The sequence below is a fragment of the Brachyhypopomus gauderio genome, chromosome 3 (assembly GCF_052324685.1).
Source record: "Brachyhypopomus gauderio isolate BG-103 chromosome 3, BGAUD_0.2, whole genome shotgun sequence".
NCBI classification, from domain to species: domain Eukaryota; kingdom Metazoa; phylum Chordata; class Actinopteri; order Gymnotiformes; family Hypopomidae; genus Brachyhypopomus; species Brachyhypopomus gauderio.
The window spans coordinates 31796-56078 of NC_135213.1; the positions used below are offsets into that span (position 1 = coordinate 31796).

Consider the following 24283-nt stretch of genomic DNA (forward strand, 5'->3'; position numbering starts at 1 on the left):
ATATTTTTTTATGATGTTTATTATGTAGACCGACACAAGAATGAGACATGAATATAAAGAGAGGTACAAAATGTATTGCAGTACGTGTTCCATCAGAGGCCCCTGGGTCAGCCAGAGCTGGGGTGGCTGCTCTAGCAAACGCTTGGCCAATGGCCTTATACTGCATGCTTTACACAATAAATTATAGCCACGCTCTGTTATCATACAAAAATCAATAGCAGCTCCATAGAGAAGAGCCAAGCTATAGAAAGCCATCTGGCACTAAGAAAGAAAAAAAAGAATTTTTTAAAACATGAACAAACTAATTTTCTTCACCATTCAGTAAATATTTAAATTTCTTTTAAAGATATAAATAATATTTTATGTTAAAATTTGATACAGGAATAGAGGAGCAGCACCCATACAAATGTTTCTCAAAACACCTCAGTGGAGTGTTATGACAACACACACACACACACACACACACACACACACGCACTGCAAGCCTGTAGTGTAACTGATCAGAAGGGTCTCAAATGGGGAGATGAGGAATTGTGAGTGTGTGTTCACATTTGGCTGACGGTAAAGCTGTTGTGTGTGAAGAGTGCGTGTGTGTGTGCATGTCCATGTGTGAGATTAGCTGGGGTTCCGGTCCTTGCTGGCATACAGAGCTCTCAGCGTCTGAGCCAGTTTATGGCTAAGTTTGTTGGCGGTGGTCAGCGTGATCTTTCTGTAGATGATGTCGGTGAGGCGGACGGTCTCCACCCAGGGGACCAGCTTGAGTCCCTCCTTGCGACGAGCTTCGCTCCAGGCGCTGGAGAAAGACCCAGCCATCCAGCGCACGCTGTAGCCGTCCGCTCCAGCACGCGGCCCAGCTGTGGTCTGTTCCGGTACTGTGGGCAGTGCAGGGCCACGATGTCCAGAGCGCTCACAGACAGGCTCATGTTAGCCAGCACGGCGTCCGCACTCTCCCCCGCCTTCCTCCCACGCCCAGACACCTGCAGGGGGCGTAAGCGCACAGTAACCCTCCTGTGAGAAATCTCTCTTATTTGCGCTGTGACAATAAAGATAAACCTCAGTCCATGACCTGTCCAGAACACACTAATGTGAAACCTCAGTCCATAACATGTCCAGAACACACTAATGTGAAACCTCAGTTCAGAACCTGTCCAGAACACACTAATGTGAAACCTCAGTCCAGAACCTGTCCAGAACACACTAATGTGAAACCTCAGTCCAGAACCTGTCCAGAACACACTAATGTGAAACCTCAGTCCAGAACACCATAAGTATATAATGTGTAAAGACAAACATCAGTCCTTTTTTTGGCATCAGTTAAATAATGTGTGCGTGTCCTTACTCCTGCTGTCCTCTCGTCCCCCTCACTGTTGTACTCGTCCATCTGGGCTTGGTGGTGGTTGTGTAGTTTTGCTCCACCTGTCCCCTCCAGCAGGGCGGAGATGGCTTTGTTCCGAACAGCAGCAGCGTTCTCCCCTACCTCCTCCTCTTCATCAGGATCAAGATGTTCCATCAACAGCTTAAACTGCAACACACACACACAAACACATATCAGCATTCACAATTGTACACAAACATGTCACATTTGACAGCAGTTAAGGGCTAGAACATGCTCTGTCAGTTCACAGATTTGTAAAATACTACAAGAACCTATGTTTAAAAGTAGAAGTGGCCATCATGTGACTGGCTGACCCACTTCTACTTAGGTAACCCTTCATCTGAGAGACTATACTAAAGATGCCACCTTTCCCACTATAAAACATTCTGCAAAATGAGTCTTAAAAAGCCAAGTAAACACACCAATAACCAAAATACAAATGGTCAGTTTTACCCCATTTCTATGGTAACCTCTTGAGACACACTTAGCCCCACTGGGCATTGTGACCTCCAGGGAAAGACCACCATCTGTCACCACGTATGGTTTAACGCAGGATCACCAGATCTGTCACCACGTATGGTTTAACGCAGGATCACCAGATCTGTCACCACGTATGGTTTAACGCAGGATCACCAGATCTGTCACCACGTATGGTTTAACGCAGGATCACCAGATCTGTCACCACGTATGGTTTAACGCAGGATCACCAGATCTGTCACCATGTATGGTTTAACGCAGGATCACCAGATCTGTCACCACGTACGGTTTAACGCAGGATCACCAGATCTGTCACCACGTATGGTTTAACGCAGGATCACCAGATCTGTCACCACGTATGGTTTAACGCAGGATCACCAGATCTGTCACCACGTATGGTTTAATGCAGGATCACCAGATCTGTCACCACGTATGGTTTTACCAGATCCTGCAGCCCCACAGGAACCCCACATCCTGCAAACCCCACACTATTAACACCATTAGTGTAAAGGCAAAAAAATTACTTGGGTATTTACAAAACCAGTCAATGCTACAGAGAAAATTATAATATCTTTATAATATATAATAAAATGTAATACTTAATACTAGTGGTGGGCCGTTAACGCCATTAACGCCGATAATGTCGGCCATTATCGGCGTTAACGGCCCACCACTTCTTAATACTCATCTTAGTATAAACAGATAATAATGATAGCTGTACACTATATGGCTCTCCTAGCCTGCTAGTGCTAAAAGAGAGCTTATATGAAGTCTATCAAACAGACTCTGCTCAACTTTAGCCAGCTGGTGTTAGCAGCTAAAGAAAACTAGATAGTTTGTTTGGGAACTAGCAAAGACTTCCATGTCTTATCTATCAGAGGCTAGCAGGGCTGCTAGAGTAAGTGAAAATGTGAGCTGACCACCATTTTAGCATGTCATTCTTCTAAGATATAAATAAAACTATGAAGTGAAGTCTTTGACTTACAGCAGAGCTATAACATTAATTAATGTTATATTTTAAAAAGGTCTTACCGTTTTTAGCTGGAGTACAAAAAGTTGGGGGACAGCAGCTCAAAACGTGGTGTCTGGAGTCCATGAAGTGAAAAGTGGGTGGAAGTGTAAGCTAATTGAAAACAACAACCACCTAATGAGTAAAATCTATCAATTTTCTGTATCCTTGAAGTAGGCCTAATGTGTCACAGTTAATTTTATTAAAGCAAAATTGTGTAAAATACAATTAATAAACACATTACATTTGTTGAATTAGACTCAATTTGATTTTTAACTACATGTATCCTTATTTATTATGTATTAGTAACTTTTAATTATTTAGTAAACATTAATTAACCCCAGTCCCACTTTTTACAGTGTATGCTAATATTTTAAAATGTATAAATGATAAATAAAAGCTTTGCAATTTAAGCATGACTACAGTAAGTGTAAAAAGATATGCCCACACTGAATAAGAGTGTCAAATGCTTTTAAGACATGTTTGCGTTGCATGAATTCATAAAGCAGCTTTGTTTGTAGCCAGATACAAATATATGTTATAGCTGTTTAAAGGAGGGAGCACCTTTAACCTGAAGAATTAGAATTGAGCTGTTTTATCAGAGACAGGATCGTTGCAGCAAATTCTGGGCCCTATACACTCTCAATGTCACTGGGCCCTTATAAATGCCAGAAAACGAGGCACATGAGCAAAATGTGTCAGAAAATACATATCAGAGATGATTTCAATAAAAATCATAAAAGTGATTGTGATATAATAATGCTAAGATTGAATCCAATGACTTTAACCAGTAATTTAAAATTTAGTTTTCTACGTCGTACCCCACATACATAAATTACAAGTCGGTTGTGCTCCGCTAATTATGAGGAGCCCGTCTAAACCAAAAATGCCAGGGCCAATTTTTTGTCCCAGTCCAGCCCTGCCCTCATATGTGCTTCTCTGAGTTAAAACCCTCAATGCAGACACACACTAATCAACTATAACTCTTTGCCAACCCAGAGTGTAATAATGCAGGAAAAAATCAGTTGTCTTAAAAATCAGTTGGAAATTTCTACTGGATCAGGTTTCCTAGATTATTGTGATTCCGCTAAAAACAGGAAAGCTCCGTATACACACGTGAGACGAACACTGTCTACAGTGCATTCTCCCCCCTCAGTTTCTCAGTGTGTCCAAATGTACTGTGAACATGTGATAACGGAGTAAAGGAGATCGGACTGGCCTCTCTCCTCAGAGTTCCTGTTATATACGAGACTCTCTTGCTTTTTTACTTTTGTAATAAATCTCTCTTTTAACCACGTCTGGGTCCTCATCTATTTTCAGGAAATTTCCACGACAATAAGAAATACCATCCTCTTGTAATTCCAATGGGAAACTCGAGAGCGCATGAAGACGTTAAGATTGTGGGTTTTGAAAAGAAACTGCCATTAAATAAAATATTTGCCAATCCTAACCAAACTAGCATATATCTTAATTATATATGAATAAGTCAACAATCGTATTACCAAACACGGTCTCGCTGGGTTATATAGATATGTGTGTTACCTTTTGTGTACCTTTATGCGTTTTGATTTTTCAGCCCGTTCATAACGTTTAGTATTGTATTACAGTTATCCAACACAACTCCCATGTGCATGCAAATATTCAAAGAATATCATATCGTTAAATAAATAATATATGGTTTATTTGTAATGTCTGATTTCAGAATCTGGATTCATTATTTGGGTATCCTATTTTAAATGACTAGGTCATTGTACTGCTTTGGGTACTGATAATGTGATCGTTTGGGAGGGGGGGACTAGGTAATAACTAGCTAGCTAATTGGAGAAAAAGCAAAACTATAGCTGGCTACCCAAACACGCACATTTACAACATTGCTGTTGTTTTGTGTATTGTTTTGAACTCAAACATTACGACCTTATATTTGATCCTATATGCTAATAAAGCAGCGCTACAAAGCGCGTTGTGGTGCGTGTTACCGTCACGAAGAATCCGTAGAATTGTAAAGGATATTTCCTGGAAACCGCGTTTATATTACGCGTTGTCAGAAACACAACAATATTTATGTTTGATTCCCAATGAATTCCGTCTTGTATTCTACAGATATTTCTTCGGAAAGATTGTTATAAAGTTAGCTTACCATACGAGCTAAATACGATTTCAGATTGTTCGTTTAACCGTTATCTACCAGTGTTTTAGTTTTAAAGTTATATATAACCCCTAATTGGATTTTTTTGTAAAGTACCTGTCGAAACGAAGTAGATTTGACAAAAATGGCCGGTCGAGGTCAGCCTAAGAGGAGAAGGTTATCATCTAAAGGTTTGACCTCCCAGCTCCAAGTTTTATCCCGGGATGTGAGCGGTCAGGCGGGTGAGAGCAGCTACTACCTGCAGTGCCCTGACCATACGGGGGCGCCCTCTCCCGCGGATTCAACATTCAACCCTAACTATAACTCAGCTGCCGTGGTCTCTCCCTCCTCTGGAGCCGAACACAGGCAGACTGGGTTCTGTGCTGCCAACATCACCAGCAGCATCTCAAGACCTTCGTGGTCTTCGTCCTCCTCTTGGTGGCCTTCATCCTCCTCTTTGTGGTCTTCGTCCTCCTCTTCATCTTCGCCTAGCCGGCAGGGTGTAGACGTAGCGTTGGCCTCGCAGAGTGGCAACGCCTACCGGAAGCGCGGTGGACTCAAGAGGAAGAACAGAGAGGCAGACAGCAGCGACAGTGTGCTGACCCTGGAGGAGCCCTCCGCCCCTGGGCTTTCCAACCGCATGGCCTGGGGCGAGGCTTCCACCACCATCGACTACCATCTAGAGCAGCACGAGGTCCTCTGCTCTGTCTCCAACAGATACGAGGTGCTGGAGTTCCTGGGCTGTGGGGCTTTTGGCCAGGTGGCCAAGTGCTGGAAGCTCGGCACCAATGAAACAGTCGCCATCAAGATCTTAAAAGATCACCCTTACTTTGCCCGCCAGGGCCAGATCGAGGTGGGAAAATTGTGCCTGATTTAACTGAGGTTTTGAGAATCAGTTGTAGCCCTGATTCTGATGTTGCTTTGTTCCTGCTCTAATAAGATGTAATAGGCTGATATTGACTAAGACTGTGCAGTTTGTAATCAGGGGTAATTTCCCTCTGTAAAAGAGCATCTGTCAAATATAGCAAAAGTAAATGTCTGAAGGGAGCCATGCAGTAAATGGGTTGATGTTATTGAAGTTACGTAACATATTAGCCCTTGAACGCTGTGCCCACGTGAATTAACGCCTGTCCCATCTTCCCCCATCTGCTCAGATGAGCATCCTGAGCTGTCTGAGCACGGAGAACGCAGACGAGTTCAACATTGTGCGCTGGTACGAGTGCTTCCAGCACAGGAACCACATATGCCTGGTCTTTGAGATGCTGGGGCAGAGCCTGTACGACTTCCTGAAGCACAGCGAGTTCAGCCCGCTGCCGCTGAAGTACATCCGGCCCATGTTACAGCAGCTGGCCACCGCGCTCTTGAAGCTAAAGAGTCTGGGCCTGATCCACACCGACCTCAAGCCCGACAACATCATGCTGGTGGACCCCGTCAGGCAGCCGTACCGCATTAAGGTTATCGACTTCGGCTCTGCCACCCACGTCTCCGACGCCGTGTGCTCCTCCTACCTACAGACCAGATACTACCGGTGAGTGATGCAGCCTGAGGGGCGTTGGAAACAGACGCATGGTAGCGGGAATTGGTTCCTCTCGAGTGTGCTTGAGAGTTGAACTGCCCGTTGCGGACGGCTGTGGTGACACGGCTATTCAGTAAAATCGTGATAAGCCTTACGATGAACTGCAACACGTTTGATTGCCGTTTGATTTATAAGTGATGTATTTTTAACTGGATCATGTATGTGTGTAATTTATCCAAACACCAATGAATATCCTAATATATTCAGTGCCTGAGAAGTTAAGATGCTCTCAGCACATATAAAAATGTTATTTTTGGTTGGTTTTATGCTTCGGGCTTTGGTAATATCAGTATAGGGTAAGTGTACTGCTCCATTGTAGTTACACCATGGCAGTGTTGTTCTGTATTTACGTAGTGGGGAACAACACATCAGTATGTAGTGCCAGTGTGTTGGTGAACTTGGCTCCACTCAGGTTACTCTACTGTAGTAGATGGGTAATGCACAGGCCAGTATTGCGCTACCAATTTAAAGCTTAAAGCTTTTACATTTTCACTAATTAATTCATCACTCTGTGTTAAAGTGAGTACCTTTGAATCACAACAAACTAGAGTATCATGCTAGACGTTATGATGGACGTTTTTGTGTTTTTGGTCCAGATCGCCCGAGATCATCCTGGGTCTCCCTTTCTGCGAGGCCATTGATATGTGGTCCCTGGGCTGTGTCATCGCCGAGCTCTTCCTGGGCTGGCCCCTGTATCCTGGAGCATCTGAATATGATCAGGTCAGCCCACGGGCCTCGGACCCGAACCTCGCCTTTCTCACGCTGTCCTTATTCACGAAGCATCAAAGAACAGCGCTGATTCAGAGTCTGCTTTCCCACCTCCTTTCCAGAACTTCCTCGCTGTGTAATAAAGATGTAAATCTTGTTTGGGAGAAGAGTGGTGTTGCTAACGGTGATGGACACCCTTAAACTATGCAGCTTGTTAGCTGGTCCCTGATGACTGGCAAGGAAGAGACTATGAATGATTTTTGGGGAACCAACAAAACAATGAACTCAAATGTGATCTTTGGGCTCTTTAGGTCTGAGATGTGTTTTCTGGCTGTAATTGGTAATCTAATAAGAGCTGTTTACAGTAGTGCTAGAAATATTGTCTTGCAGTGGAAGAAAATCTCTGGTTTTATGACAGTGGAATTCTAAGCTGGGTCCAGGTGAAGTTCCCAGTACAACAGGGTTGACTGGTGCAAGGTGTTTTAGGAATGCGAGGCCCTTACGGCTTTGTGGCCGTAGTGACATGTAGGGTTCGGATTTTTAGAGTAGTTGTCTTTGCTAGCTCGTCTTCAGGATCCATATATGAACGTAAAATAAAGTCATCCCATCATACCATAAAATCATACCTCCTGTGTGCTGTCGCCGCAGATCCGGTACATCTCCCAGACGCAGGGCCTTCCACCAGAGAACCTCCTGAGCGCGGGAACCAAGACCGGATGCTACTTCCACAGGGGCTCTGGCTCCAGCTACCATCTGTGGAGACTCAAGGTCCCCCATCCTTCGTGTGCCATGTGTTCGCTTCATAAGAGAATTGTAATGGCACCTGACGGTACACCTGAATATTTTTTTTCTGCTTCTATGTTCCCCAGACGCCTTTGGAGCATGAGGTGGAGCTTGGCGTCGAGTCCAGAGAGACCAGGAAATATATTTTCAACTGTCTCGACGACATGATGCAGGTTAGTTGTGCTCTTGTTCACCTTATCGCACGCTTTGCATCACTGCAACAAAGAGCACAAAGAGCACTAGCTGCTGGTGGAGCATGTAGAGAAGGTCTTGGCTCTGAGTTCAAGGGTTTGAGGGTTCGTGCTCTCATAATAAGTGTATGTAAGTTGCAACAGCGCCTTAGAAATGCAGAGAAACGCACGCCGATTTTGCTGCTGAAACAGCATCTTAGGCACATCGTCGCCCTCTGCTGGCGCATAATATAACCTACCGGTTCGTCTCCCATGCAGGTCAACATGCCCAGTCTAGAAGGCAGAGACATTCTAGTGGAGAAGGCTGACCGGCGTGAGTTCATGGACCTGCTGAAAAAGATGCTGACGCTGGACGCAGAGCACCGAATCACGCCGATGGAGACCCTCAGCCACACGTTTGTCACCATGGCTCACCTTCCCCACCTCCCTCACAGTGCACAGTGAGTGTGTACAGGGCCGTCCCTCCGTCTCACACAGTCCTGCTGTGTTCCAGCTCCGACACACGCAGGACGGTTTGCTTGTCGATCATTATGCAGGGCTCTTTGTCTGTCTCACTCTCTCTCTCTCTCACTTTGCAGTGTAAAGTCCTGCTTTCAGAACATGGAGATCTGTAAGCGGACGTGCACGGGCTTCAACAGCAGCAGAGGCCTGTTCGGCAGTGGAGGCGGGGCCGGGGGCGCGGCCAGTACTGACGCCAACCTCCCAGTCACCTTCAACAGCCAGATTGGCCAACACAGCCAGGTGGGCCTGCCAGCACAAGCTTGTAGTGTGTTGCACCAGTGTCCCCAAACCTACAGCTCATATAAAATGACTGCAGGCGTTCAGATAAGAAATTACTCACCGGAACTGTGTTTTTCAGCTATGTTTGAAGGGTTTTGTCATTAAGTACATTTTGCCCTGTTTGTTGGGTGTGTGTGTGTGTGTGTGTGTGTGTGTGTGTCCTCTGCCACGCACCCATATCAGCCCATCATTATCTGGTACATGCCCAGCATCATTATCATCTCCAGCGGCACAGAGGACGACGCCAACCTGCCCACCAGGTGCACTCCCTGCAAACTCCGTTGCTCCGCCTCCTGAGCCTCTGAGCTCGGTGTTTGCTGCAAATTCCTTTGATGAGTTCCTTCATATCGGTCACCCTTCTGCTTGGTCACCTTGTGGTTTTTAAACGCCCCCCCCCCCCCCCCCCCCCCCAGTTGCAGCGTGAACCAGCGGGTGGATGACATCAGCTGTGGGACCGTGCGGGACTCTGACTCGTCCACCTGCAGCCTGCTCAGCCCCAGGCACCTGCTCACCTTTATGGACAACGTCACCAAGTCGCTGGCCATGGCCATGGCCTCGGCGAAGGCCCTGCCCTGAGAGGGCAGGGCACCAGGTGAGTCCTCGTCCCAAGTGCTCTGCCTCTCCCATCCCTCCGGCTCTGTCGACAGGCCTCTGCCGTGCCATTGATCAATGTCTCACATCCCCATATAGAGTCGAGCGCCGCGGCCTCCGGGCGGTCCAAGAAGACTTCGGTTGTGCCCCCTGCCAGAGCAGCCCTGCCCGACGCTGAGAGACAGAGCCGCGTCCACCAAGTCTCAGCCTCTCAACCTGAGCCAGGTAGAGCGTCTGTAGAGCAGTTTGCCTTCACACGCTGCAGCTGCTGTCACACTTCGTAATACACTTCACACTGGCCCATAGAAAATCTTAGCTTCACTTTGCTGTCTTATCCACACTCTGCTCATCAGCTTCATTTAAGATCATTTTCTAGTAGGCCTGTCGGATTGCAAAGCTTTGAGTCTGACCGGTGCATTTGCTGGAATACTGTACAGTATATGTTGGCCAGAGTATGTTGTATATATTCACAGTTTTATATATTCACTTTTCCCAGCAGCAGCACCGGCGTCCCACTCCCCAACAGTCATAGTCAGAGAGACCCTCAAAAAAAGGTTTGTTAGTACTTCAGGTTTTTAAATTCCAGTTCTTGTATGTCATGTCTTGTTTTGTACATATTTTATGTCGGTGGGAAGTGCTGTTGTCAGCTTATTTGTAAAAATTTGGTGTAGACCAGAGTGTAGTTCAGCTGGGGTATTGATATCTCACTGCCATTTTGTGTCTTGGCTCCTCCTACAGGTCCAGCAGTCTGTGATCATCTCATGACAGGTCAGGAGGCCGCTCCCCCTGGCGCCAGTCCAACTACCCCTCAGACTCTTCTTACCTGAAATAAATGGGCTTTGAAATAAGATGATGGTGGATAAGCCCATGATCCACTGGGTCCTGGACTACCTGTCTGCTAGACCCCAGTATGTGAGAACTGGAACCTGCCAGTCTGATCGTCTGGTCAGCAACATCGGTGCTCCACAGGGAACTGTGCTCTCCCCCTTCCTTTTCACCCTGTACACCACTGACGTCCAGTACAGGTCTGACCACTGTCACCTTCGGAAATTTTCTTACGACTCAGTGGTGGTTGGGTGCATCAAAGACGAACAGGAAGGACAATACAGAGACCTTGTTGACAGATTTGTTGGGTGGTGTAAAAGGAACCACTTGATCATCAATGTGACCAAAACCAAGGAGATGGTGGTGGACTTCAGAAGGAAGAGGCCCACAATCTGCCCTGTCACCATCATGGGTCAGGACGTTGAGCTGGTTGACTCCTACAAATACCTGGGTGTGCTGCTGGACAACAAACTGGACTGGAAGGCCAACCCTGATGCTTTCTGAGACGACTCAGGTCCTTTAATGTGTGCAGCAAGTTGGTGGAGATCTTCTACCAGTCTGTTGTTGCTGGTGCTATCTTCTTTGCAGCAGTCTGCTGGGGAAGCAGCATCAGGGGACTGATGGTCAGACAGAGGAGCACCTTTAGCAACAGACTCATCCAGCTCCACTCCAACAAAGATCGGTACAGGAGCTCATTCGTGCCAACTGTGATCACACTGTACAACAGCTCTCCACTGTGCCAGTCGTTATTTCAGTGGAAGTGTTTAAATAAAAAGAATTTATTGATACAATTGAATGTGTGAGTGCAATCAGTGAGATATTACAAGGCAAACATGAAAACAGTTGGCCCCAGCAACACTATTTTTGAGGTTTTTTTGCACTCTTTTGTACATAGTCATGTAAAATGTAGGTAACATTGTTCTTTACCACTGGAAATAAGTGGCAAAACAAAGAGCCATTTGACTGACTCTTTATGAAGAGCTGAGCCAAAAGATCCGGCTCCCTAAAAAGAGATGAAATTCCCATCAATAACTGGTACTTACTGCACAATTCTGATGCCACTATCTTGCACATTTCATCTTCAATCTCATGTAATTTTGATATCTATTGCTTTCATACTGTTATTTCATATCTTCAAATCTGTCACGCTACGGTCCCCGAACCCTTCCTTTGGGGCGTGTGTTAACGTTGTCTGCGTCTATTCGTCTGCGTCTGTGTACCTCCGTGGGTGCGGGTGCGTCTTGTAATTATCCGTCTCACCTGTGGCTCGTCTCGTCATCACGTGGGGTTGATGTGGTCTGTCTATTTAATGTGCGTTCGCGCAGTGTCTTGTGCTCGTCGTTGTCTAATGTTTGAGTCTACACGTTACGTGTGTATGTGTTGGTTTAGCGTGCGCTATTGCGCAATACCTGTCTGCATTAAAACGTGTCGTTGTGTCTGTGAAGCTGGATTTGTGTCTCGTCCTTCGCCTCGCACCCAACGTCACAAAATCTATTTAATTCTATATATATAATATATTCATTACTTCTGATACCATAATTATTGTTCTTGCTCTCATTGTAACTGTGCTGCTGTAATAACCGACTTTCCCTCTGGGATTAATAAAGTTCTATCTATCTATCTATCTATCTATCTATCTATCTATCTATCTATCTATCTATCTAGAGAATTTCATTACTTCATTGTCTGGGCTTTTGTTGTTTGTTTGTCCATTTTTGTTTGTTTTAGCATACTTTTATTATATTTTTTTATGATGTTTATTATGTAGACCGACACAAGAATGAGACATGAATATAAAGAGAGGTACAAAATGTATTGCAGTACGTGTTCCATCAGAGGCCCCTGGGTCAGCCAGAGCTGGGGTGGCTGCTCTAGCAAACGCTTGGCCAATGGCCTTATACTGCATGCTTTACACAATAAATTATAGCCACGCTCTGTTATCATACAAAAATCAATAGCAGCTCCATAGAGAAGAGCCAAGCTATAGAAAGCCATCTGGCACTAAGAAAGAAAAAAAAGAATTTTTTAAAACATGAACAAACTAATTTTCTTCACCATTCAGTAAATATTTAAATTTCTTTTAAAGATATAAATAATATTTTATGTTAAAATTTGATACAGGAATAGAGGAGCAGCACCCATACAAATGTTTCTCAAAACACCTCAGTGGAGTGTTATGACAACACACACACACACACACACACACACACACACACACACACACGCACTGCAAGCCTGTAGTGTAACTGATCAGAAGGGTCTCAAATGGGGAGATGAGGAATTGTGAGTGTGTGTTCACATTTGGCTGACGGTAAAGCTGTTGTGTGTGAAGAGTGCGTGTGTGTGTGCATGTCCATGTGTGAGATTAGCTGGGGTTCCGGTCCTTGCTGGCATACAGAGCTCTCAGCGTCTGAGCCAGTTTATGGCTAAGTTTGTTGGCGGTGGTCAGCGTGATCTTTCTGTAGATGATGTCGGTGAGGCGGACGGTCTCCACCCAGGGGACCAGCTTGAGTCCCTCCTTGCGACGAGCTTCGCTCCAGGCGCTGGAGAAAGACCCAGCCATCCAGCGCACGCTGTAGCCGTCCGCTCCAGCACGCGGCCCAGCTGTGGTCTGTTCCGGTACTGTGGGCAGTGCAGGGCCACGATGTCCAGAGCGCTCACAGACAGGCTCATGTTAGCCAGCACGGCGTCCGCACTCTCCCCCGCCTTCCTCCCACGCCCAGACACCTGCAGGGGGCGCAAGCGCACAGTAACCCTCCTGTGAGAAATCTCTCTTATTTGCGCTGTGACAATAAAGATAAACCTCAGTCCATGACCTGTCCAGAACACACTAATGTGAAACCTCAGTCCATAACATGTCCAGAACACACTAATGTGAAACCTCAGTTCAGAACCTGTCCAGAACACACTAATGTGAAACCTCAGTCCAGAACCTGTCCAGAACACACTAATGTGAAACCTCAGTCCAGAACCTGTCCAGAACACACTAATGTGAAACCTCAGTCCAGAACACCATAAGTATATCATGTGTAAAGACAAACATCAGTCCTTTTTTTGGCATCAGTTAAATAATGTGTGCGTGTCCTTACTCCTGCTGTCCTCTCGTCCCCCTCACTGTTGTACTCGTCCATCTGGGCTTGGTGGTGGTTGTGTAGTTTTGCTCCACCTGTCCCCTCCAGCAGGGCGGAGATGGCTTTGTTCCGAACAGCAGCAGCGTTCTCCCCTACCTCCTCCTCTTCATCAGGATCAAGATGTTCCATCAACAGCTTAAACTGCAACACACACACACAAACACATATCAGCATTCACAATTGTACACAAACATGTCACATTTGACAGCAGTTAAGGGCTAGAACATGCTCTGTCAGTTCACAGATTTGTAAAATACTACAAGAACCTATGTTTAAAAGTAGAAGTGGCCATCATGTGACTGGCTGACCCACTTCTACTTAGGTAACCCTTCATCTGAGAGACTATACTAAAGATGCCACCTTTCCCACTATAAAACATTCTGCAAAATGAGTCTTAAAAAGCCAAGTAAACACACCAATAACCAAAATACAAATGGTCAGTTTTACCCCATTTCTATGGTAACCTCTTGAGACACACTTAGCCCCACTGGGCATTGTGACCTCCAGGGAAAGACCACCATCTGTCACCACGTATGGTTTAACGCAGGATCACCAGATCTGTCACCACGTATGGTTTAACGCAGGATCACCAGATCTGTCACCACGTATGGTTTAACGCAGGATCACCAGATCTGTCACCACGTATGGTTTAACGCAGGATCACCAGATCTGTCACCACGTATGGTTTAACGCAGGATCACCAGATCTGTCACCACGTATGGTTTAACGCAGGATCACCAGATCTGTCACCACGTATGGTTTAACGCAGGATCACCAGATCTGTCACCACGTACGGTTTAACGCAGGATCACCAGATCTGTCACCACGTACGGTTTAACGCAGGATCACCAGATCTGTCACCACGTATGGTTTAACGCAGGATCACCAGATCTGTCACCACGTATGGTTTAACGCAGGATCACCAGATCTGTCACCACGTATGGTTTAACGCAGGATCACCAGATCTGTCACCACGTATGGTTTAACGCAGGATCACCAGATCTGTCACCACGTATGGTTTAACGCAGGATCACCAGATCTGTCATCATGTATGGTTTAACGCAGGATCACCAGATCTGTCACCACGTACGGTTTAACGCAGGATCACCAGATCTGTCACCACGTATGGTTTAACGCAGGATCACCAGATCTGTCACCACGTATGGTTTAACGCAGGATCACCAGATCTGTCACCACGTATGGTTTAATGCAGGATCACCAGATCTGTCACCACGTATGGTTTTACCAGATCCTGCAGCCCCACAGGAACCCCACATCCTGCAAACCCCACACTATTAACACCATTAGTGTAAAGGCAAAAAAATTACTTGGGTATTTACAAAACCAGTCAATGCTACAGAGAAAATTATAATATCTTTATAATATATAATAAAATGTAATACTTAATACTAGTGGTGGGCCGTTAACGCCATTAACGTCGATAATGTCGGCCATTATCGGCGTTAACGGCCCACCACTTCTTAATACTCATCTTAGTATAAACAGATAATAATGATAGCTGTACACTATATGGCTCTCCTAGCCTGCTAGTGCTAAAAGAGAGCTTATATGAAGTCTATCAAACAGACTCTGCTCAACTTTAGCCAGCTGGTGTTAGCAGCTAAAGAAAACTAGATAGTTTGTTTGGGAACTAGCAAAGACTTCCATGTCTTATCTATCAGAGGCTAGCAGGGCTGCTAGAGTAAGTGAAAATGTGAGCTGACCACCATTTTAGCATGTCATTCTTCTAAGATATAAATAAAACTATGAAGTGAAGTCTTTGACTTACAGCAGAGCTATAACATTAATTAATGTTATATTTTAAAAAGGTCTTACCGTTTTTAGCTGGAGTACAAAAAGTTGGGGGACAGCAGCTCAAAACGTGGTGTCTGGAGTCCATGAAGTGAAAAGTGGGTGGAAGTGTAAGCTAATTGAAAACAACAACCACCTAATGAGTAAAATCTATCAATTTTCTGTATCCTTGAAGTAGGCCTAATGTGTCACAGTTAATTTTATTAAAGCAAAATTGTGTAAAATACAATTAATAAACACATTACATTTGTTGAATTAGACTCAATTTGATTTTTAACTACATGTATCCTTATTTATTATGTATTAGTAACTTTTAATTATTTAGTAAACATTAATTAACCCCAGTCCCACTTTTTACAGTGTATGCTAATATTTTAAAATGTATAAATGATAAATAAAAGCTTTGCAATTTAAGCATGACTACAGTAAGTGTAAAAAGATATGCCCACACTGAATAAGAGTGTCAAATGCTTTTAAGACATGTTTGCGTTGCATGAATTCATAAAGCAGCTTTGTTTGTAGCCAGATACAAATATATGTTATAGCTGTTTAAAGGAGGGAGCACCTTTAACCTGAAGAATTAGAATTGAGCTGTTTTATCAGAGACAGGATCGTTGCAGCAAATTCTGGGCCCTATACACTCTCAATGTCACTGGGCCCTTATAAATGCCAGAAAACGAGGCACATGAGCAAAATGTGTCAGAAAATACATATCAGAGATGATTTCAATAAAAATCATAAAAGTGATTGTGATATAATAATGCTAAGATTGAATCCAATGACTTTAACCAGTAATTTAAAATTTAGTTTTCTACGTCGTACCCCACATACATAAATTACAAGTCGGTTGTGCTCCGCTAATTATGAGGAGCCCGTCTAAACCAAAAATGCCAGGGCCAATTTTTTGTCCCAGTCCAGCCCTGCCCTCATATGTGCTTCTCTGAGTTAAAACCCTCAATGCAGACAGACACTAATCAACTATAACTCTTTGCCAACCCAGAGTGTAATAATGCAGGAAAAAATCAGTTGTCTTATATAATATTCATGTTAAGGAAATTTCTACTGGATCAGGTTTCCTAGATTATTGTGATTCCGCTAAAAACAGGAAAGCTCCGTATACACACGTGAGACGAACACTGTCTACAGTGCATTCTCCCCCCTCAGTTTCTCAGTGTGTCCAAATGTACTGTGAACATGTGATAACGGAGTAAAGGAGATCGGACTGGCCTCTCTCCTCAGAGTTCCTGTTATATACGAGACTCTCTTGCTTTTTTACTTTTGTAATAAATCTCTCTTTTAACCACGTCTGGGTCCTCATCTATTTTCAGGAAATTTCCACGACAATAAGAAATACCATCCTCTTGTAATTCCAATGGGAAACTCGAGAGCGCATGAAGACGTTAAGATTGTGGGTTTTGAAAAGAAACTGCCATTAAATAAAATATTTGCCAATCCTAACCAAACTAGCATATATCTTAATTATATATGAATAAGTCAACAATCGTATTACCAAACACGGTCTCGCTGGGTTATATAGATATGTGTGTTACCTTTTGTGTACCTTTATGCGTTTTGATTTTTCAGCCCGTTCATAACGTTTAGTATTGTATTACAGTTATCCAACACAACTCCCATGTGCATGCAAATATTCAAAGAATATCATATCGTTAAATAAATAATATATGGTTTATTTGTAATGTCTGATTTCAGAATCTGGATTCATTATTTGGGTATCCTATTTTAAATGACTAGGTCATTGTACTGCTTTGGGTACTGATAATGTGATCGTTTGGGAGGGGGGGACTAGGTAATAACTAGCTAGCTAATTGGAGAAAAAGCAAAACTATAGCTGGCTACCCAAACACGCACATTTACAACATTGCTGTTGTTTTGTGTATTGTTTTGAACTCAAACATTACGACCTTATATTTGATCCTATATGCTAATAAAGCAGCGCTACAAAGCGCGTTGTGGTGCGTGTTACCGTCACGAAGAATCCGTAGAATTGTAAAGGATATTTCCTGGAAACCGCGTTTATATTACGCGTTGTCAGAAACACAACAATATTTATGTTTGATTCCCAATGAATTCCGTCTTGTATTCTACAGATATTTCTTCGGAAAGATTGTTATAAAGTTAGCTTACCATACGAGCTAAATACGATTTCAGATTGTTCGTTTAACCGTTATCTACCAGTGTTTTAGTTTTAAAGTTATATATAACCCCTAATTGGATTTTTTTGTAAAGTACCTGTCGAAACGAAGTAGATTTGACAAAAATGGCCGGTCGAGGTCAGCCTAAGAGGAGAAGGTTATCATCTAAAGGTTTGACCTCCCAGCTCCAAGTTTTATCCCGGGATGTGAGCGGTCAGGCGGGTGAGAGCAGCTACTACCTGCAGTGCCCTGACCATACGGGGGCGCCCTCTCCCGCGGATTCAACATTCAACCCTAACTATAACTCAGCTGCCGTGGTCTCTCCCTCCTCTGGAGCCGAACACAGGCAGACTGGGTTCTGTGCTGCCAACATCACCAGCAGCATCTCAAGACCTTCGTGGTCTTCGTCCTCCTCTTGGTGGCCTTCATCCTCCTCTTTGTGGTCTTCGTCCTCCTCTTCATCTTCGCCTAGCCGGCAGGGTGTAGACGTAGCGTTGGCCTCGCAGAGTGGCAACGCCTACCGGAAGCGCGGTGGACTCAAGAGGAAGAACAGAGAGGCAGACAGCAGCGACAGTGTGCTGACCCTGGAGGAGCCCTCCGCCCCTGGGCTTTCCAACCGCATGGCCTGGGGCGAGGCTTCCACCACCATCGACTACCATCTAGAGCAGCACGAGGTCCTCTGCTCTGTCTCCAACAGATACGAGGTGCTGGAGTTCCTGGGCTGTGGGGCTTTTGGCCAGGTGGCCAAGTGCTGGAAGCTCGGCACCAATGAAACAGTCGCCATCAAGATCTTAAAAGATCACCCTTACTTTGCCCGCCAGGGCCAGATCGAGGTGGGAAAATTGTGCCTGATTTAACTGAGGTTTTGAGAATCAGTTGTAGCCCTGATTCTGATGTTGCTTTGTTCCTGCTCTAATAAGATGTAATAGGCTGATATTGACTAAGACTGTGCAGTTTGTAATCAGGGGTAATTTCCCTCTGTAAAAGAGCATCTGTCAAATATAGCAAAAGTAAATGTCTGAAGGGAGCCATGCAGTAAATGGGTTGATGTTATTGAAGTTACGTAACATATTAGCCCTTGAACGCTGTGCCCACGTGAATTAACGCCTGTCCCATCTTCCCCCATCTGCTCAGATGAGCATCCTGAGCTGTCTGAGCACGGAGAACGCAGACGAGTTCAACATTGTGCGCTGGTACGAGTGCTTCCAGCACAGGAACCACATATGCCTGGTCTTTGAGATGCTGGGGCAGAGCCTGTACGACTTCCTGAAGCACAGCGAGTTCAGCCCGCTGCCGCTGAAGTACATCCGGCCCATGTTACAGCAGCTGGCCACCGCGCTCTTGAAGCTAAAGAGTCTGGGCCTGATCCACACCGACCTCAAGCCCGACAACATCATGCTGGTGGACCCCGTCAGGCAGCCGTACCGCATTAAGGTTATCGACTTCGGCTCTGCCACCCACGTCTCCGACGCCGTGTGCTCCTCCTACCTACAGACCAGATACTACCGGTGAGTGATGCAGCCTGAGGGGCGTTGGAAACAGACGCATGGTAGCGGGAATTGGTTCCTCTCGAGTGTGCTTGAGAGTTGAACTGCCCGTTGCGGACGGCTGTGGTGACACGGCTATTCAGTAAAATCGTGATAAGCCTTACGATGAACTGCAACACGTTTGATTGCCGTTTGATTTATAAGTGATGTATTTTTAACTGGATCATGTATGTGTGTAATTTATCCAAACACCAATGAATATCCTAATATATTCAGTGCCTGAGAAGTTAAGATGCTCTCAGCACATATAAAAATGTTATTTTTGGTTGGTTTTATGCTTCGGGCTTTGGTAATATCAGTATAGGGTAAGTGTACTGCTCCATTGTAGTTACACCATGGCAGTGTTGTTCTGTATTTACGTAGTGGGGAACAACACATCAGTATGTAGTGCCAGTGTGTTGGTGAACTTGGCTCCACTCAGGTTACTCTACTGTAGTAGATGGGTAATGCACAGGCCAGTATTGCGCTACCAATTTAAAGCTTAAAGCTTTTACATTTTCACTAATTAATTCATCACTCTGTGTTAAAGTGAGTACCTTTGAATCACAACAAACTAGAGTATCATGCTAGACGTTATGATGGACGTTTTTGTGTTTTTGGTCCAGATCGCCCGAGATCATCCTGGGTCTCCCTTTCTGCGAGGCCATTGATATGTGGTCCCTGGGCTGTGTCATCGCCGAGCTCTTCCTGGGCTGGCCCCTGTATCCTGGAGCATCTGAATATGATCAGGTCAGCCCACGGGCCTCGGACCCGAACCTCGCCTTTCTCATGCTGTCCTTATTCACGAATCAATCAATCAATCAATCAAATTTTATTTATATAGCGCTTTTTACAACAGTTGTTGTCACAAAGCAGCTTTACAAGTGCCGAGTCCTAGCCCCCAGTGAGCAAGCCAAGGGCGACAGTGGCAAGGAAAAGCATCAAAGAACAGCGCTGATTCAGAGTCTGCTTTCCCACCTCCTTTCCAGAACTTCCTCGCTGTGTAATAAAGATGTAAATCTTGTTTGGGAGAAGAGTGGTGTTGCTAACGGTGATGGACACCCTTAAACTATGCAGCTTGTTAGCTGGTCCCTGATGACTGGCAAGGAAGAGACTATGAATGATTTTTGGGGAACCAACAAAACAATGAACTCAAATGTGATCTTTGGGCTCTTTAGATCTGAGATGTGTTTTCTGGCTGTAATTGGTAATCTAATAAGAGCTGTTTACAGTAGTGCTAGAAATATTGTCTTGCAGTGGAAGAAAATCTCTGGTTTTATGACAGTGGAATTCTAAGCTGGGTCCAGGTGAAGTTCCCAGTACAACAGGGTTGACTGGTGCAAGGTGTTTTAGGAATGCGAGGCCCTTACGGCTTTGTGGCCGTAGTGACATGTAGGGTTCGGATTTTTAGAGTAGTTGTCTTTGCTAGCTCGTCTTCAGGATCCATATATGAACGTAAAATAAAGTCATCCCATCATACCATAAAATCATACCTCCTGTGTGCTGTCGCCGCAGATCCGGTACATCTCCCAGACGCAGGGCCTTCCACCAGAGAACCTCCTGAACGCGGGAACCAAGACCGGATGCTACTTCCACAGGGGCTCTGGCTCCAGCTACCATCTGTGGAGACTCAAGGTCCCCCATCCTTCGTGTGCCATGTGTTCGCTTCATAAGAGAATTGTAATGGCACCTGACGGTACACCTGAATATTTTTTTTCTGCTTCTATGTTCCCCAGACGCCTTTGGAGCATGAGGTGGAGCTTGGCGTCGAGTCCAGAGAGACCAGGAAATATATTTTCAACTGTCTCGACGACATGATGCAGGTTAGTTGTGCTCTTGTTCACCTTATCGCATGCTTTGCATCACTGCAACAAAGAGCACAAAGAGCACTAGCTGCTGGTGGAGCATGTAGAGAAGGTCTTGGCTCTGAGTTCAAGGGTTTGAGGGTTTGTGCTCTCATAATAAGAAGTGTATGTAAGTTGCAACAGCGCCTGTGAAATGCAGAGAAACGCACGCTGATTTTGCTGCTGAAACAGCATCTTAGGCACATCGTCGCCCTCTGCTGGCGCATAATATAACCTACCGGTTCGTCTCCCATGCAGGTCAACATGCCCAGTCTAGAAGGCAGAGACATTCTAGTGGAGAAGGCTGACCGGCGTGAGTTCATGGACCTGCTGAAAAAGATGCTGACGCTGGACGCAGAGCACCGAATCACGCCGATGGAGACCCTCAGCCACACGTTTGTCACCATGGCTCACCTTCCCCACCTCCCTCACAGTGCACAGTGAGTGTGTACAGGGCCGTCCCTCCGTCTCACACAGTCCTGCTGTGTTCCAGCTCCGACACACGCAGGACGGTTTGCTTGTCGATCATTATGCAGGGCTCTTTGTCTGTCTCACTCTCTCTCTCTCTCACTTTGCAGTGTAAAGTCCTGCTTTCAGAACATGGAGATCTGTAAGCGGACGTGCACGGGCTTCAACAGCAGCAGAGGCCTGTTCGGCAGTGGAGGCGGGGCCGGGGGCACGGCCAGTACTGACGCCAACCTCCCAGTCACCTTCAACAGCCAGATTGGCCAACACAGCCAGGTGGGCCTGCCAGCACAAGCTTGTAGTGTGTTGCACCAGTGTCCCCAAACCTACAGCTCATATAAAATGACTGCAGGCGTTCAGATAAGAAATTACTCACCGGAACTGTGTTTTTCAGCTATGTTTGAAGGGTTTTGTCATTAAGTACATTTTGCCCTGTTTGTTGGGTGTGTGTGTGTGTGTGTGTGTGTGTGTCCTCTGCCACGCACCCATATCAGCCCATCATCATCTGGTACATGCCCAGCATCATTATCATCTCCAGCGGCACAGAGGACGACGCCAACCTGCCCACCAGGTGCACTCCCTGCAAACTCCGTTGCTCCGCCTCCTGAGCCTCTGAGCTCGGTGTTTGCTGCAAATTCCTTTGATGAGTTCCTTCATATCGGTCACCCTTCTGCTTGGTCACCTTGTGGTTTTTAAACGCCCCCCCCCCCCCCAGTTGCAGCGTGAACCAGCGGGTGGATGACATCAGCTGTGGGACCGTGCGGGACTCTGACTCGTCCACCTGCAGCCTGCTCAGCCCCAGGCACCTGCTCACCTTTATGGACAACGTCACCAAGTCGCTGGCCATGGCCATGGCCTTGGCGAAGGCCCTGCCCTGAGAGGGCAGGGCACCAGGTGAGTCCTCGTCCCAAGTGCTCTGCCTCTCCCATCCCTCCGGCTCTGTCGACAGGCCTCTGCCGTGCCATTGATCAATGTCTCACATCCCCATATAGAGTCGAGCGCCGCGGCCTCCGGGCGGTCCAAGAAGACTTCGGTTGTGCCCCCTGCCAGAGCAGCCCTGCCCGACGCTGAGAGACAGAGCCGCGTCCACCAAGTCTCAGCCTCTCAACCTGAGCCAGGTAGAGCGTCTGTAGAGCAGTTTGCCTTCACACGCTGCAGCTGCTGTCACACTTCGTAATACACTTCACACTGGCCCATAGAAAATCTTAGCTTCACTTTGCTGTCTTATCCACACTCTGCTCATCAGCTTCATTTAAGATCATTTTCTAGTAGGCCTGTCGGATTGCAAAGCTTTGAGTCTGACCGGTGCATTGATTTGCTGGAATACTGTACAGTATATGTTGGCCAGAGTATGTTGTATATATTCACAGTTTTATATATTCACTTTTCCCAGCAGCAGCACCGGCGTCCCACTCCCCAACAGTCATAGTCAGAGAGACCCTCAAAAAAAGGTTTGTTAGTACTTCAGGTTTTTAAATTCCAGTTCTTGTATGTCATGTCTTGTTTTGTACATATTTTATGTCGGTGGGAAGTGCTGTTGTCAGCTTATTTGTAAAAATTTGGTGTAGACCAGAGTGTAGTTCAGCTGGGGTATTGATATCTCACTGCCATTTTGTGTCTTGGCTCCTCCTACAGGTCCAGCAGTCTGTGATCATCTCATGACAGGTCAGGAGGCCACTCCCCCTGGCGCCAGTCCAACTACCCCTCAGACTCTTCTTACCTGAAATAAATGGGCTTTGAAAAACTGATTAAGATGATGGTGGATAAGCCCATGATCCACTGGGTCCTGGACTACCTGTCTGCTAGACCCCAGTATGTGAGAACTGGAACCTGCCAGTCTGATCGTCTGGTCAGCAACATCGGTGCTCCACAGGGAACTGTGCTCTCCCCCTTCCTTTTCACCCTGTACACCACTGACGTCCAGTACAGGTCTGACCACTGTCACCTTCGGAAATTTTCTTACGACTCAGTGGTGGTTGGGTGCATCAAAGACGAACAGGAAGGACAATACAGAGACCTTGTTGACAGATTTGTTGGGTGGTGTAAAAGGAACCACTTGATCATCAATGTGACCAAAACCAAGGAGATGGTGGTGGACTTCAGAAGGAAGAGGCCCACAATCTGCCCTGTCACCATCATGGGTCAGGACGTTGAGCTGGTTGACTCCTACAAATACCTGGGTGTGCTGCTGGACAACAAACTGGACTGGAAGGCCAACCCTGATGCTTTCTGAGACGACTCAGGTCCTTTAATGTGTGCAGCAAGTTGGTGGAGATCTTCTACCAGTCTGTTGTTGCTGGTGCTATCTTCTTTGCAGCAGTCTGCTGGGGAAGCAGCATCAGGGGACTGATGGTCAGACAGAGGAGCACCTTTAGCAACAGACTCATCCAGCTCCACTCCAACAAAGATCGGTACAGGAGCTCATTCGTGCCAACTGTGATCACACTGTACAACAGCTCTCCACTGTGCCAGTCGTTATTTCAGTGGAAGTGTTTAAATAAAAATAATTTATTGATACAATTGAATGTGTGAGTGCAATCAGTGAGATATTACAAGGCAAACATGAAAACAGTTGGCCCCAGCAACACTATTTTTGAGCTTTTTTTGCACTCTTTTGTACATAGTCATGTAAAATGTAGGTAACATTGTTCTTTACCACTGGAAATAAGTGGCAAAACAAAGAGCCATTTGACTGACTCTTTATGAAGAGCTGAGCCAAAAGATCCGGCTCCCTAAAAAGAGATGAAATTCCCATCAATAACTGGTACTTACTGCACAATTCTGATGCCACTATCTTGCACATTTCATCTTCAATCTCATGTAATTTTGATATCTATTGCTTTCATACTGTTATTTCATATCTTCAAATCTGTCACGCTACGGTCCCCGAACCCTTCCTTTGGGGCGTGTGT

General features: G+C 45.7%; 2 protein-coding genes and 2 pseudogenes across 5 annotated transcripts; 2 read left to right on the forward strand and 2 right to left on the reverse strand.

The window, feature by feature from the left end:
- Positions 1–21: 21 nt before the first annotated feature.
- LOC143509579 (nipped-B-like protein A pseudogene) lies at positions 22–2503 on the reverse strand (annotated as a pseudogene).
- A 1394-nt stretch (positions 2504–3897) lies between these two features.
- Positions 3898–11231, forward strand: LOC143509860 (homeodomain-interacting protein kinase 2-like). Of its 3 annotated transcripts, none has more exons than XM_076998665.1 (11): positions 3898–5839; positions 6141–6514; positions 7159–7282; positions 7919–8038; positions 8140–8226; positions 8503–8684; positions 8823–8985; positions 9208–9284; positions 9444–9840; positions 10112–10169; positions 10354–11231. In XM_076998665.1, the coding sequence occupies exons 1-9, from the start codon at positions 5132–5134 to the stop codon at positions 9598–9600; spliced, it is 1992 nt and encodes a 663-aa protein (XP_076854780.1). In that variant the 5' UTR covers positions 3898–5131; the 3' UTR covers positions 9601–9840; positions 10112–10169; positions 10354–11231. The 3 variants fall into 3 exon arrangements, with proteins under 3 accessions (XP_076854780.1, XP_076854778.1, XP_076854779.1); XM_076998663.1 differs by having other exon boundaries at positions 3902–5839; positions 9438–9840; XM_076998664.1 differs by having other exon boundaries at positions 3902–5839; positions 9438–9840; positions 10115–10169.
- A 970-nt stretch (positions 11232–12201) lies between these two features.
- On the reverse strand, positions 12202–14066 carry LOC143509580 (nipped-B-like protein A pseudogene; annotated as a pseudogene).
- A 1762-nt stretch (positions 14067–15828) lies between these two features.
- LOC143509861 (homeodomain-interacting protein kinase 2-like) lies at positions 15829–23876 on the forward strand. Of its 2 annotated transcripts, none has more exons than XM_076998666.1 (11): positions 15829–18369; positions 18671–19044; positions 19689–19812; positions 20578–20697; positions 20799–20885; positions 21165–21346; positions 21485–21647; positions 21866–21942; positions 22087–22489; positions 22765–22822; positions 23007–23876. In XM_076998666.1, the coding sequence occupies exons 1-9, from the start codon at positions 17662–17664 to the stop codon at positions 22247–22249; spliced, it is 1998 nt and encodes a 665-aa protein (XP_076854781.1). In that variant the 5' UTR covers positions 15829–17661; the 3' UTR covers positions 22250–22489; positions 22765–22822; positions 23007–23876. The 2 variants fall into 2 exon arrangements, with proteins under 2 accessions (XP_076854781.1, XP_076854783.1); XM_076998668.1 differs by having other exon boundaries at positions 22768–22822.
- Positions 23877–24283: the final 407 nt, after the last annotated feature.

Bases quoted from the DNA above. Each gene is read 5' to 3' on its own strand.
- LOC143509861 (XM_076998666.1), top strand. From the start codon at position 17,662: ATGGCCGGTCGAGGTCAGCCTAAGAGGAGAAGGTTATCATCTAAAGGT. The intron at 19,813-20,577 runs GTCAGCCCACGG...CTGTCGCCGCAG, and splicing joins GAGCATCTGAATATGATCAG to ATCCGGTACATCTCCCAGAC. The intron at 20,886-21,164 runs GTTAGTTGTGCT...TCTCCCATGCAG, and splicing joins GTCTCGACGACATGATGCAG to GTCAACATGCCCAGTCTAGA.
- LOC143509860 (XM_076998663.1), top strand. From the start codon at position 5,132: ATGGCCGGTCGAGGTCAGCCTAAGAGGAGAAGGTTATCATCTAAAGGT. The intron at 7,283-7,918 runs GTCAGCCCACGG...CTGTCGCCGCAG, and splicing joins GAGCATCTGAATATGATCAG to ATCCGGTACATCTCCCAGAC. The intron at 8,039-8,139 runs GTCCCCCATCCT...TATGTTCCCCAG, and splicing joins ACCATCTGTGGAGACTCAAG to ACGCCTTTGGAGCATGAGGT.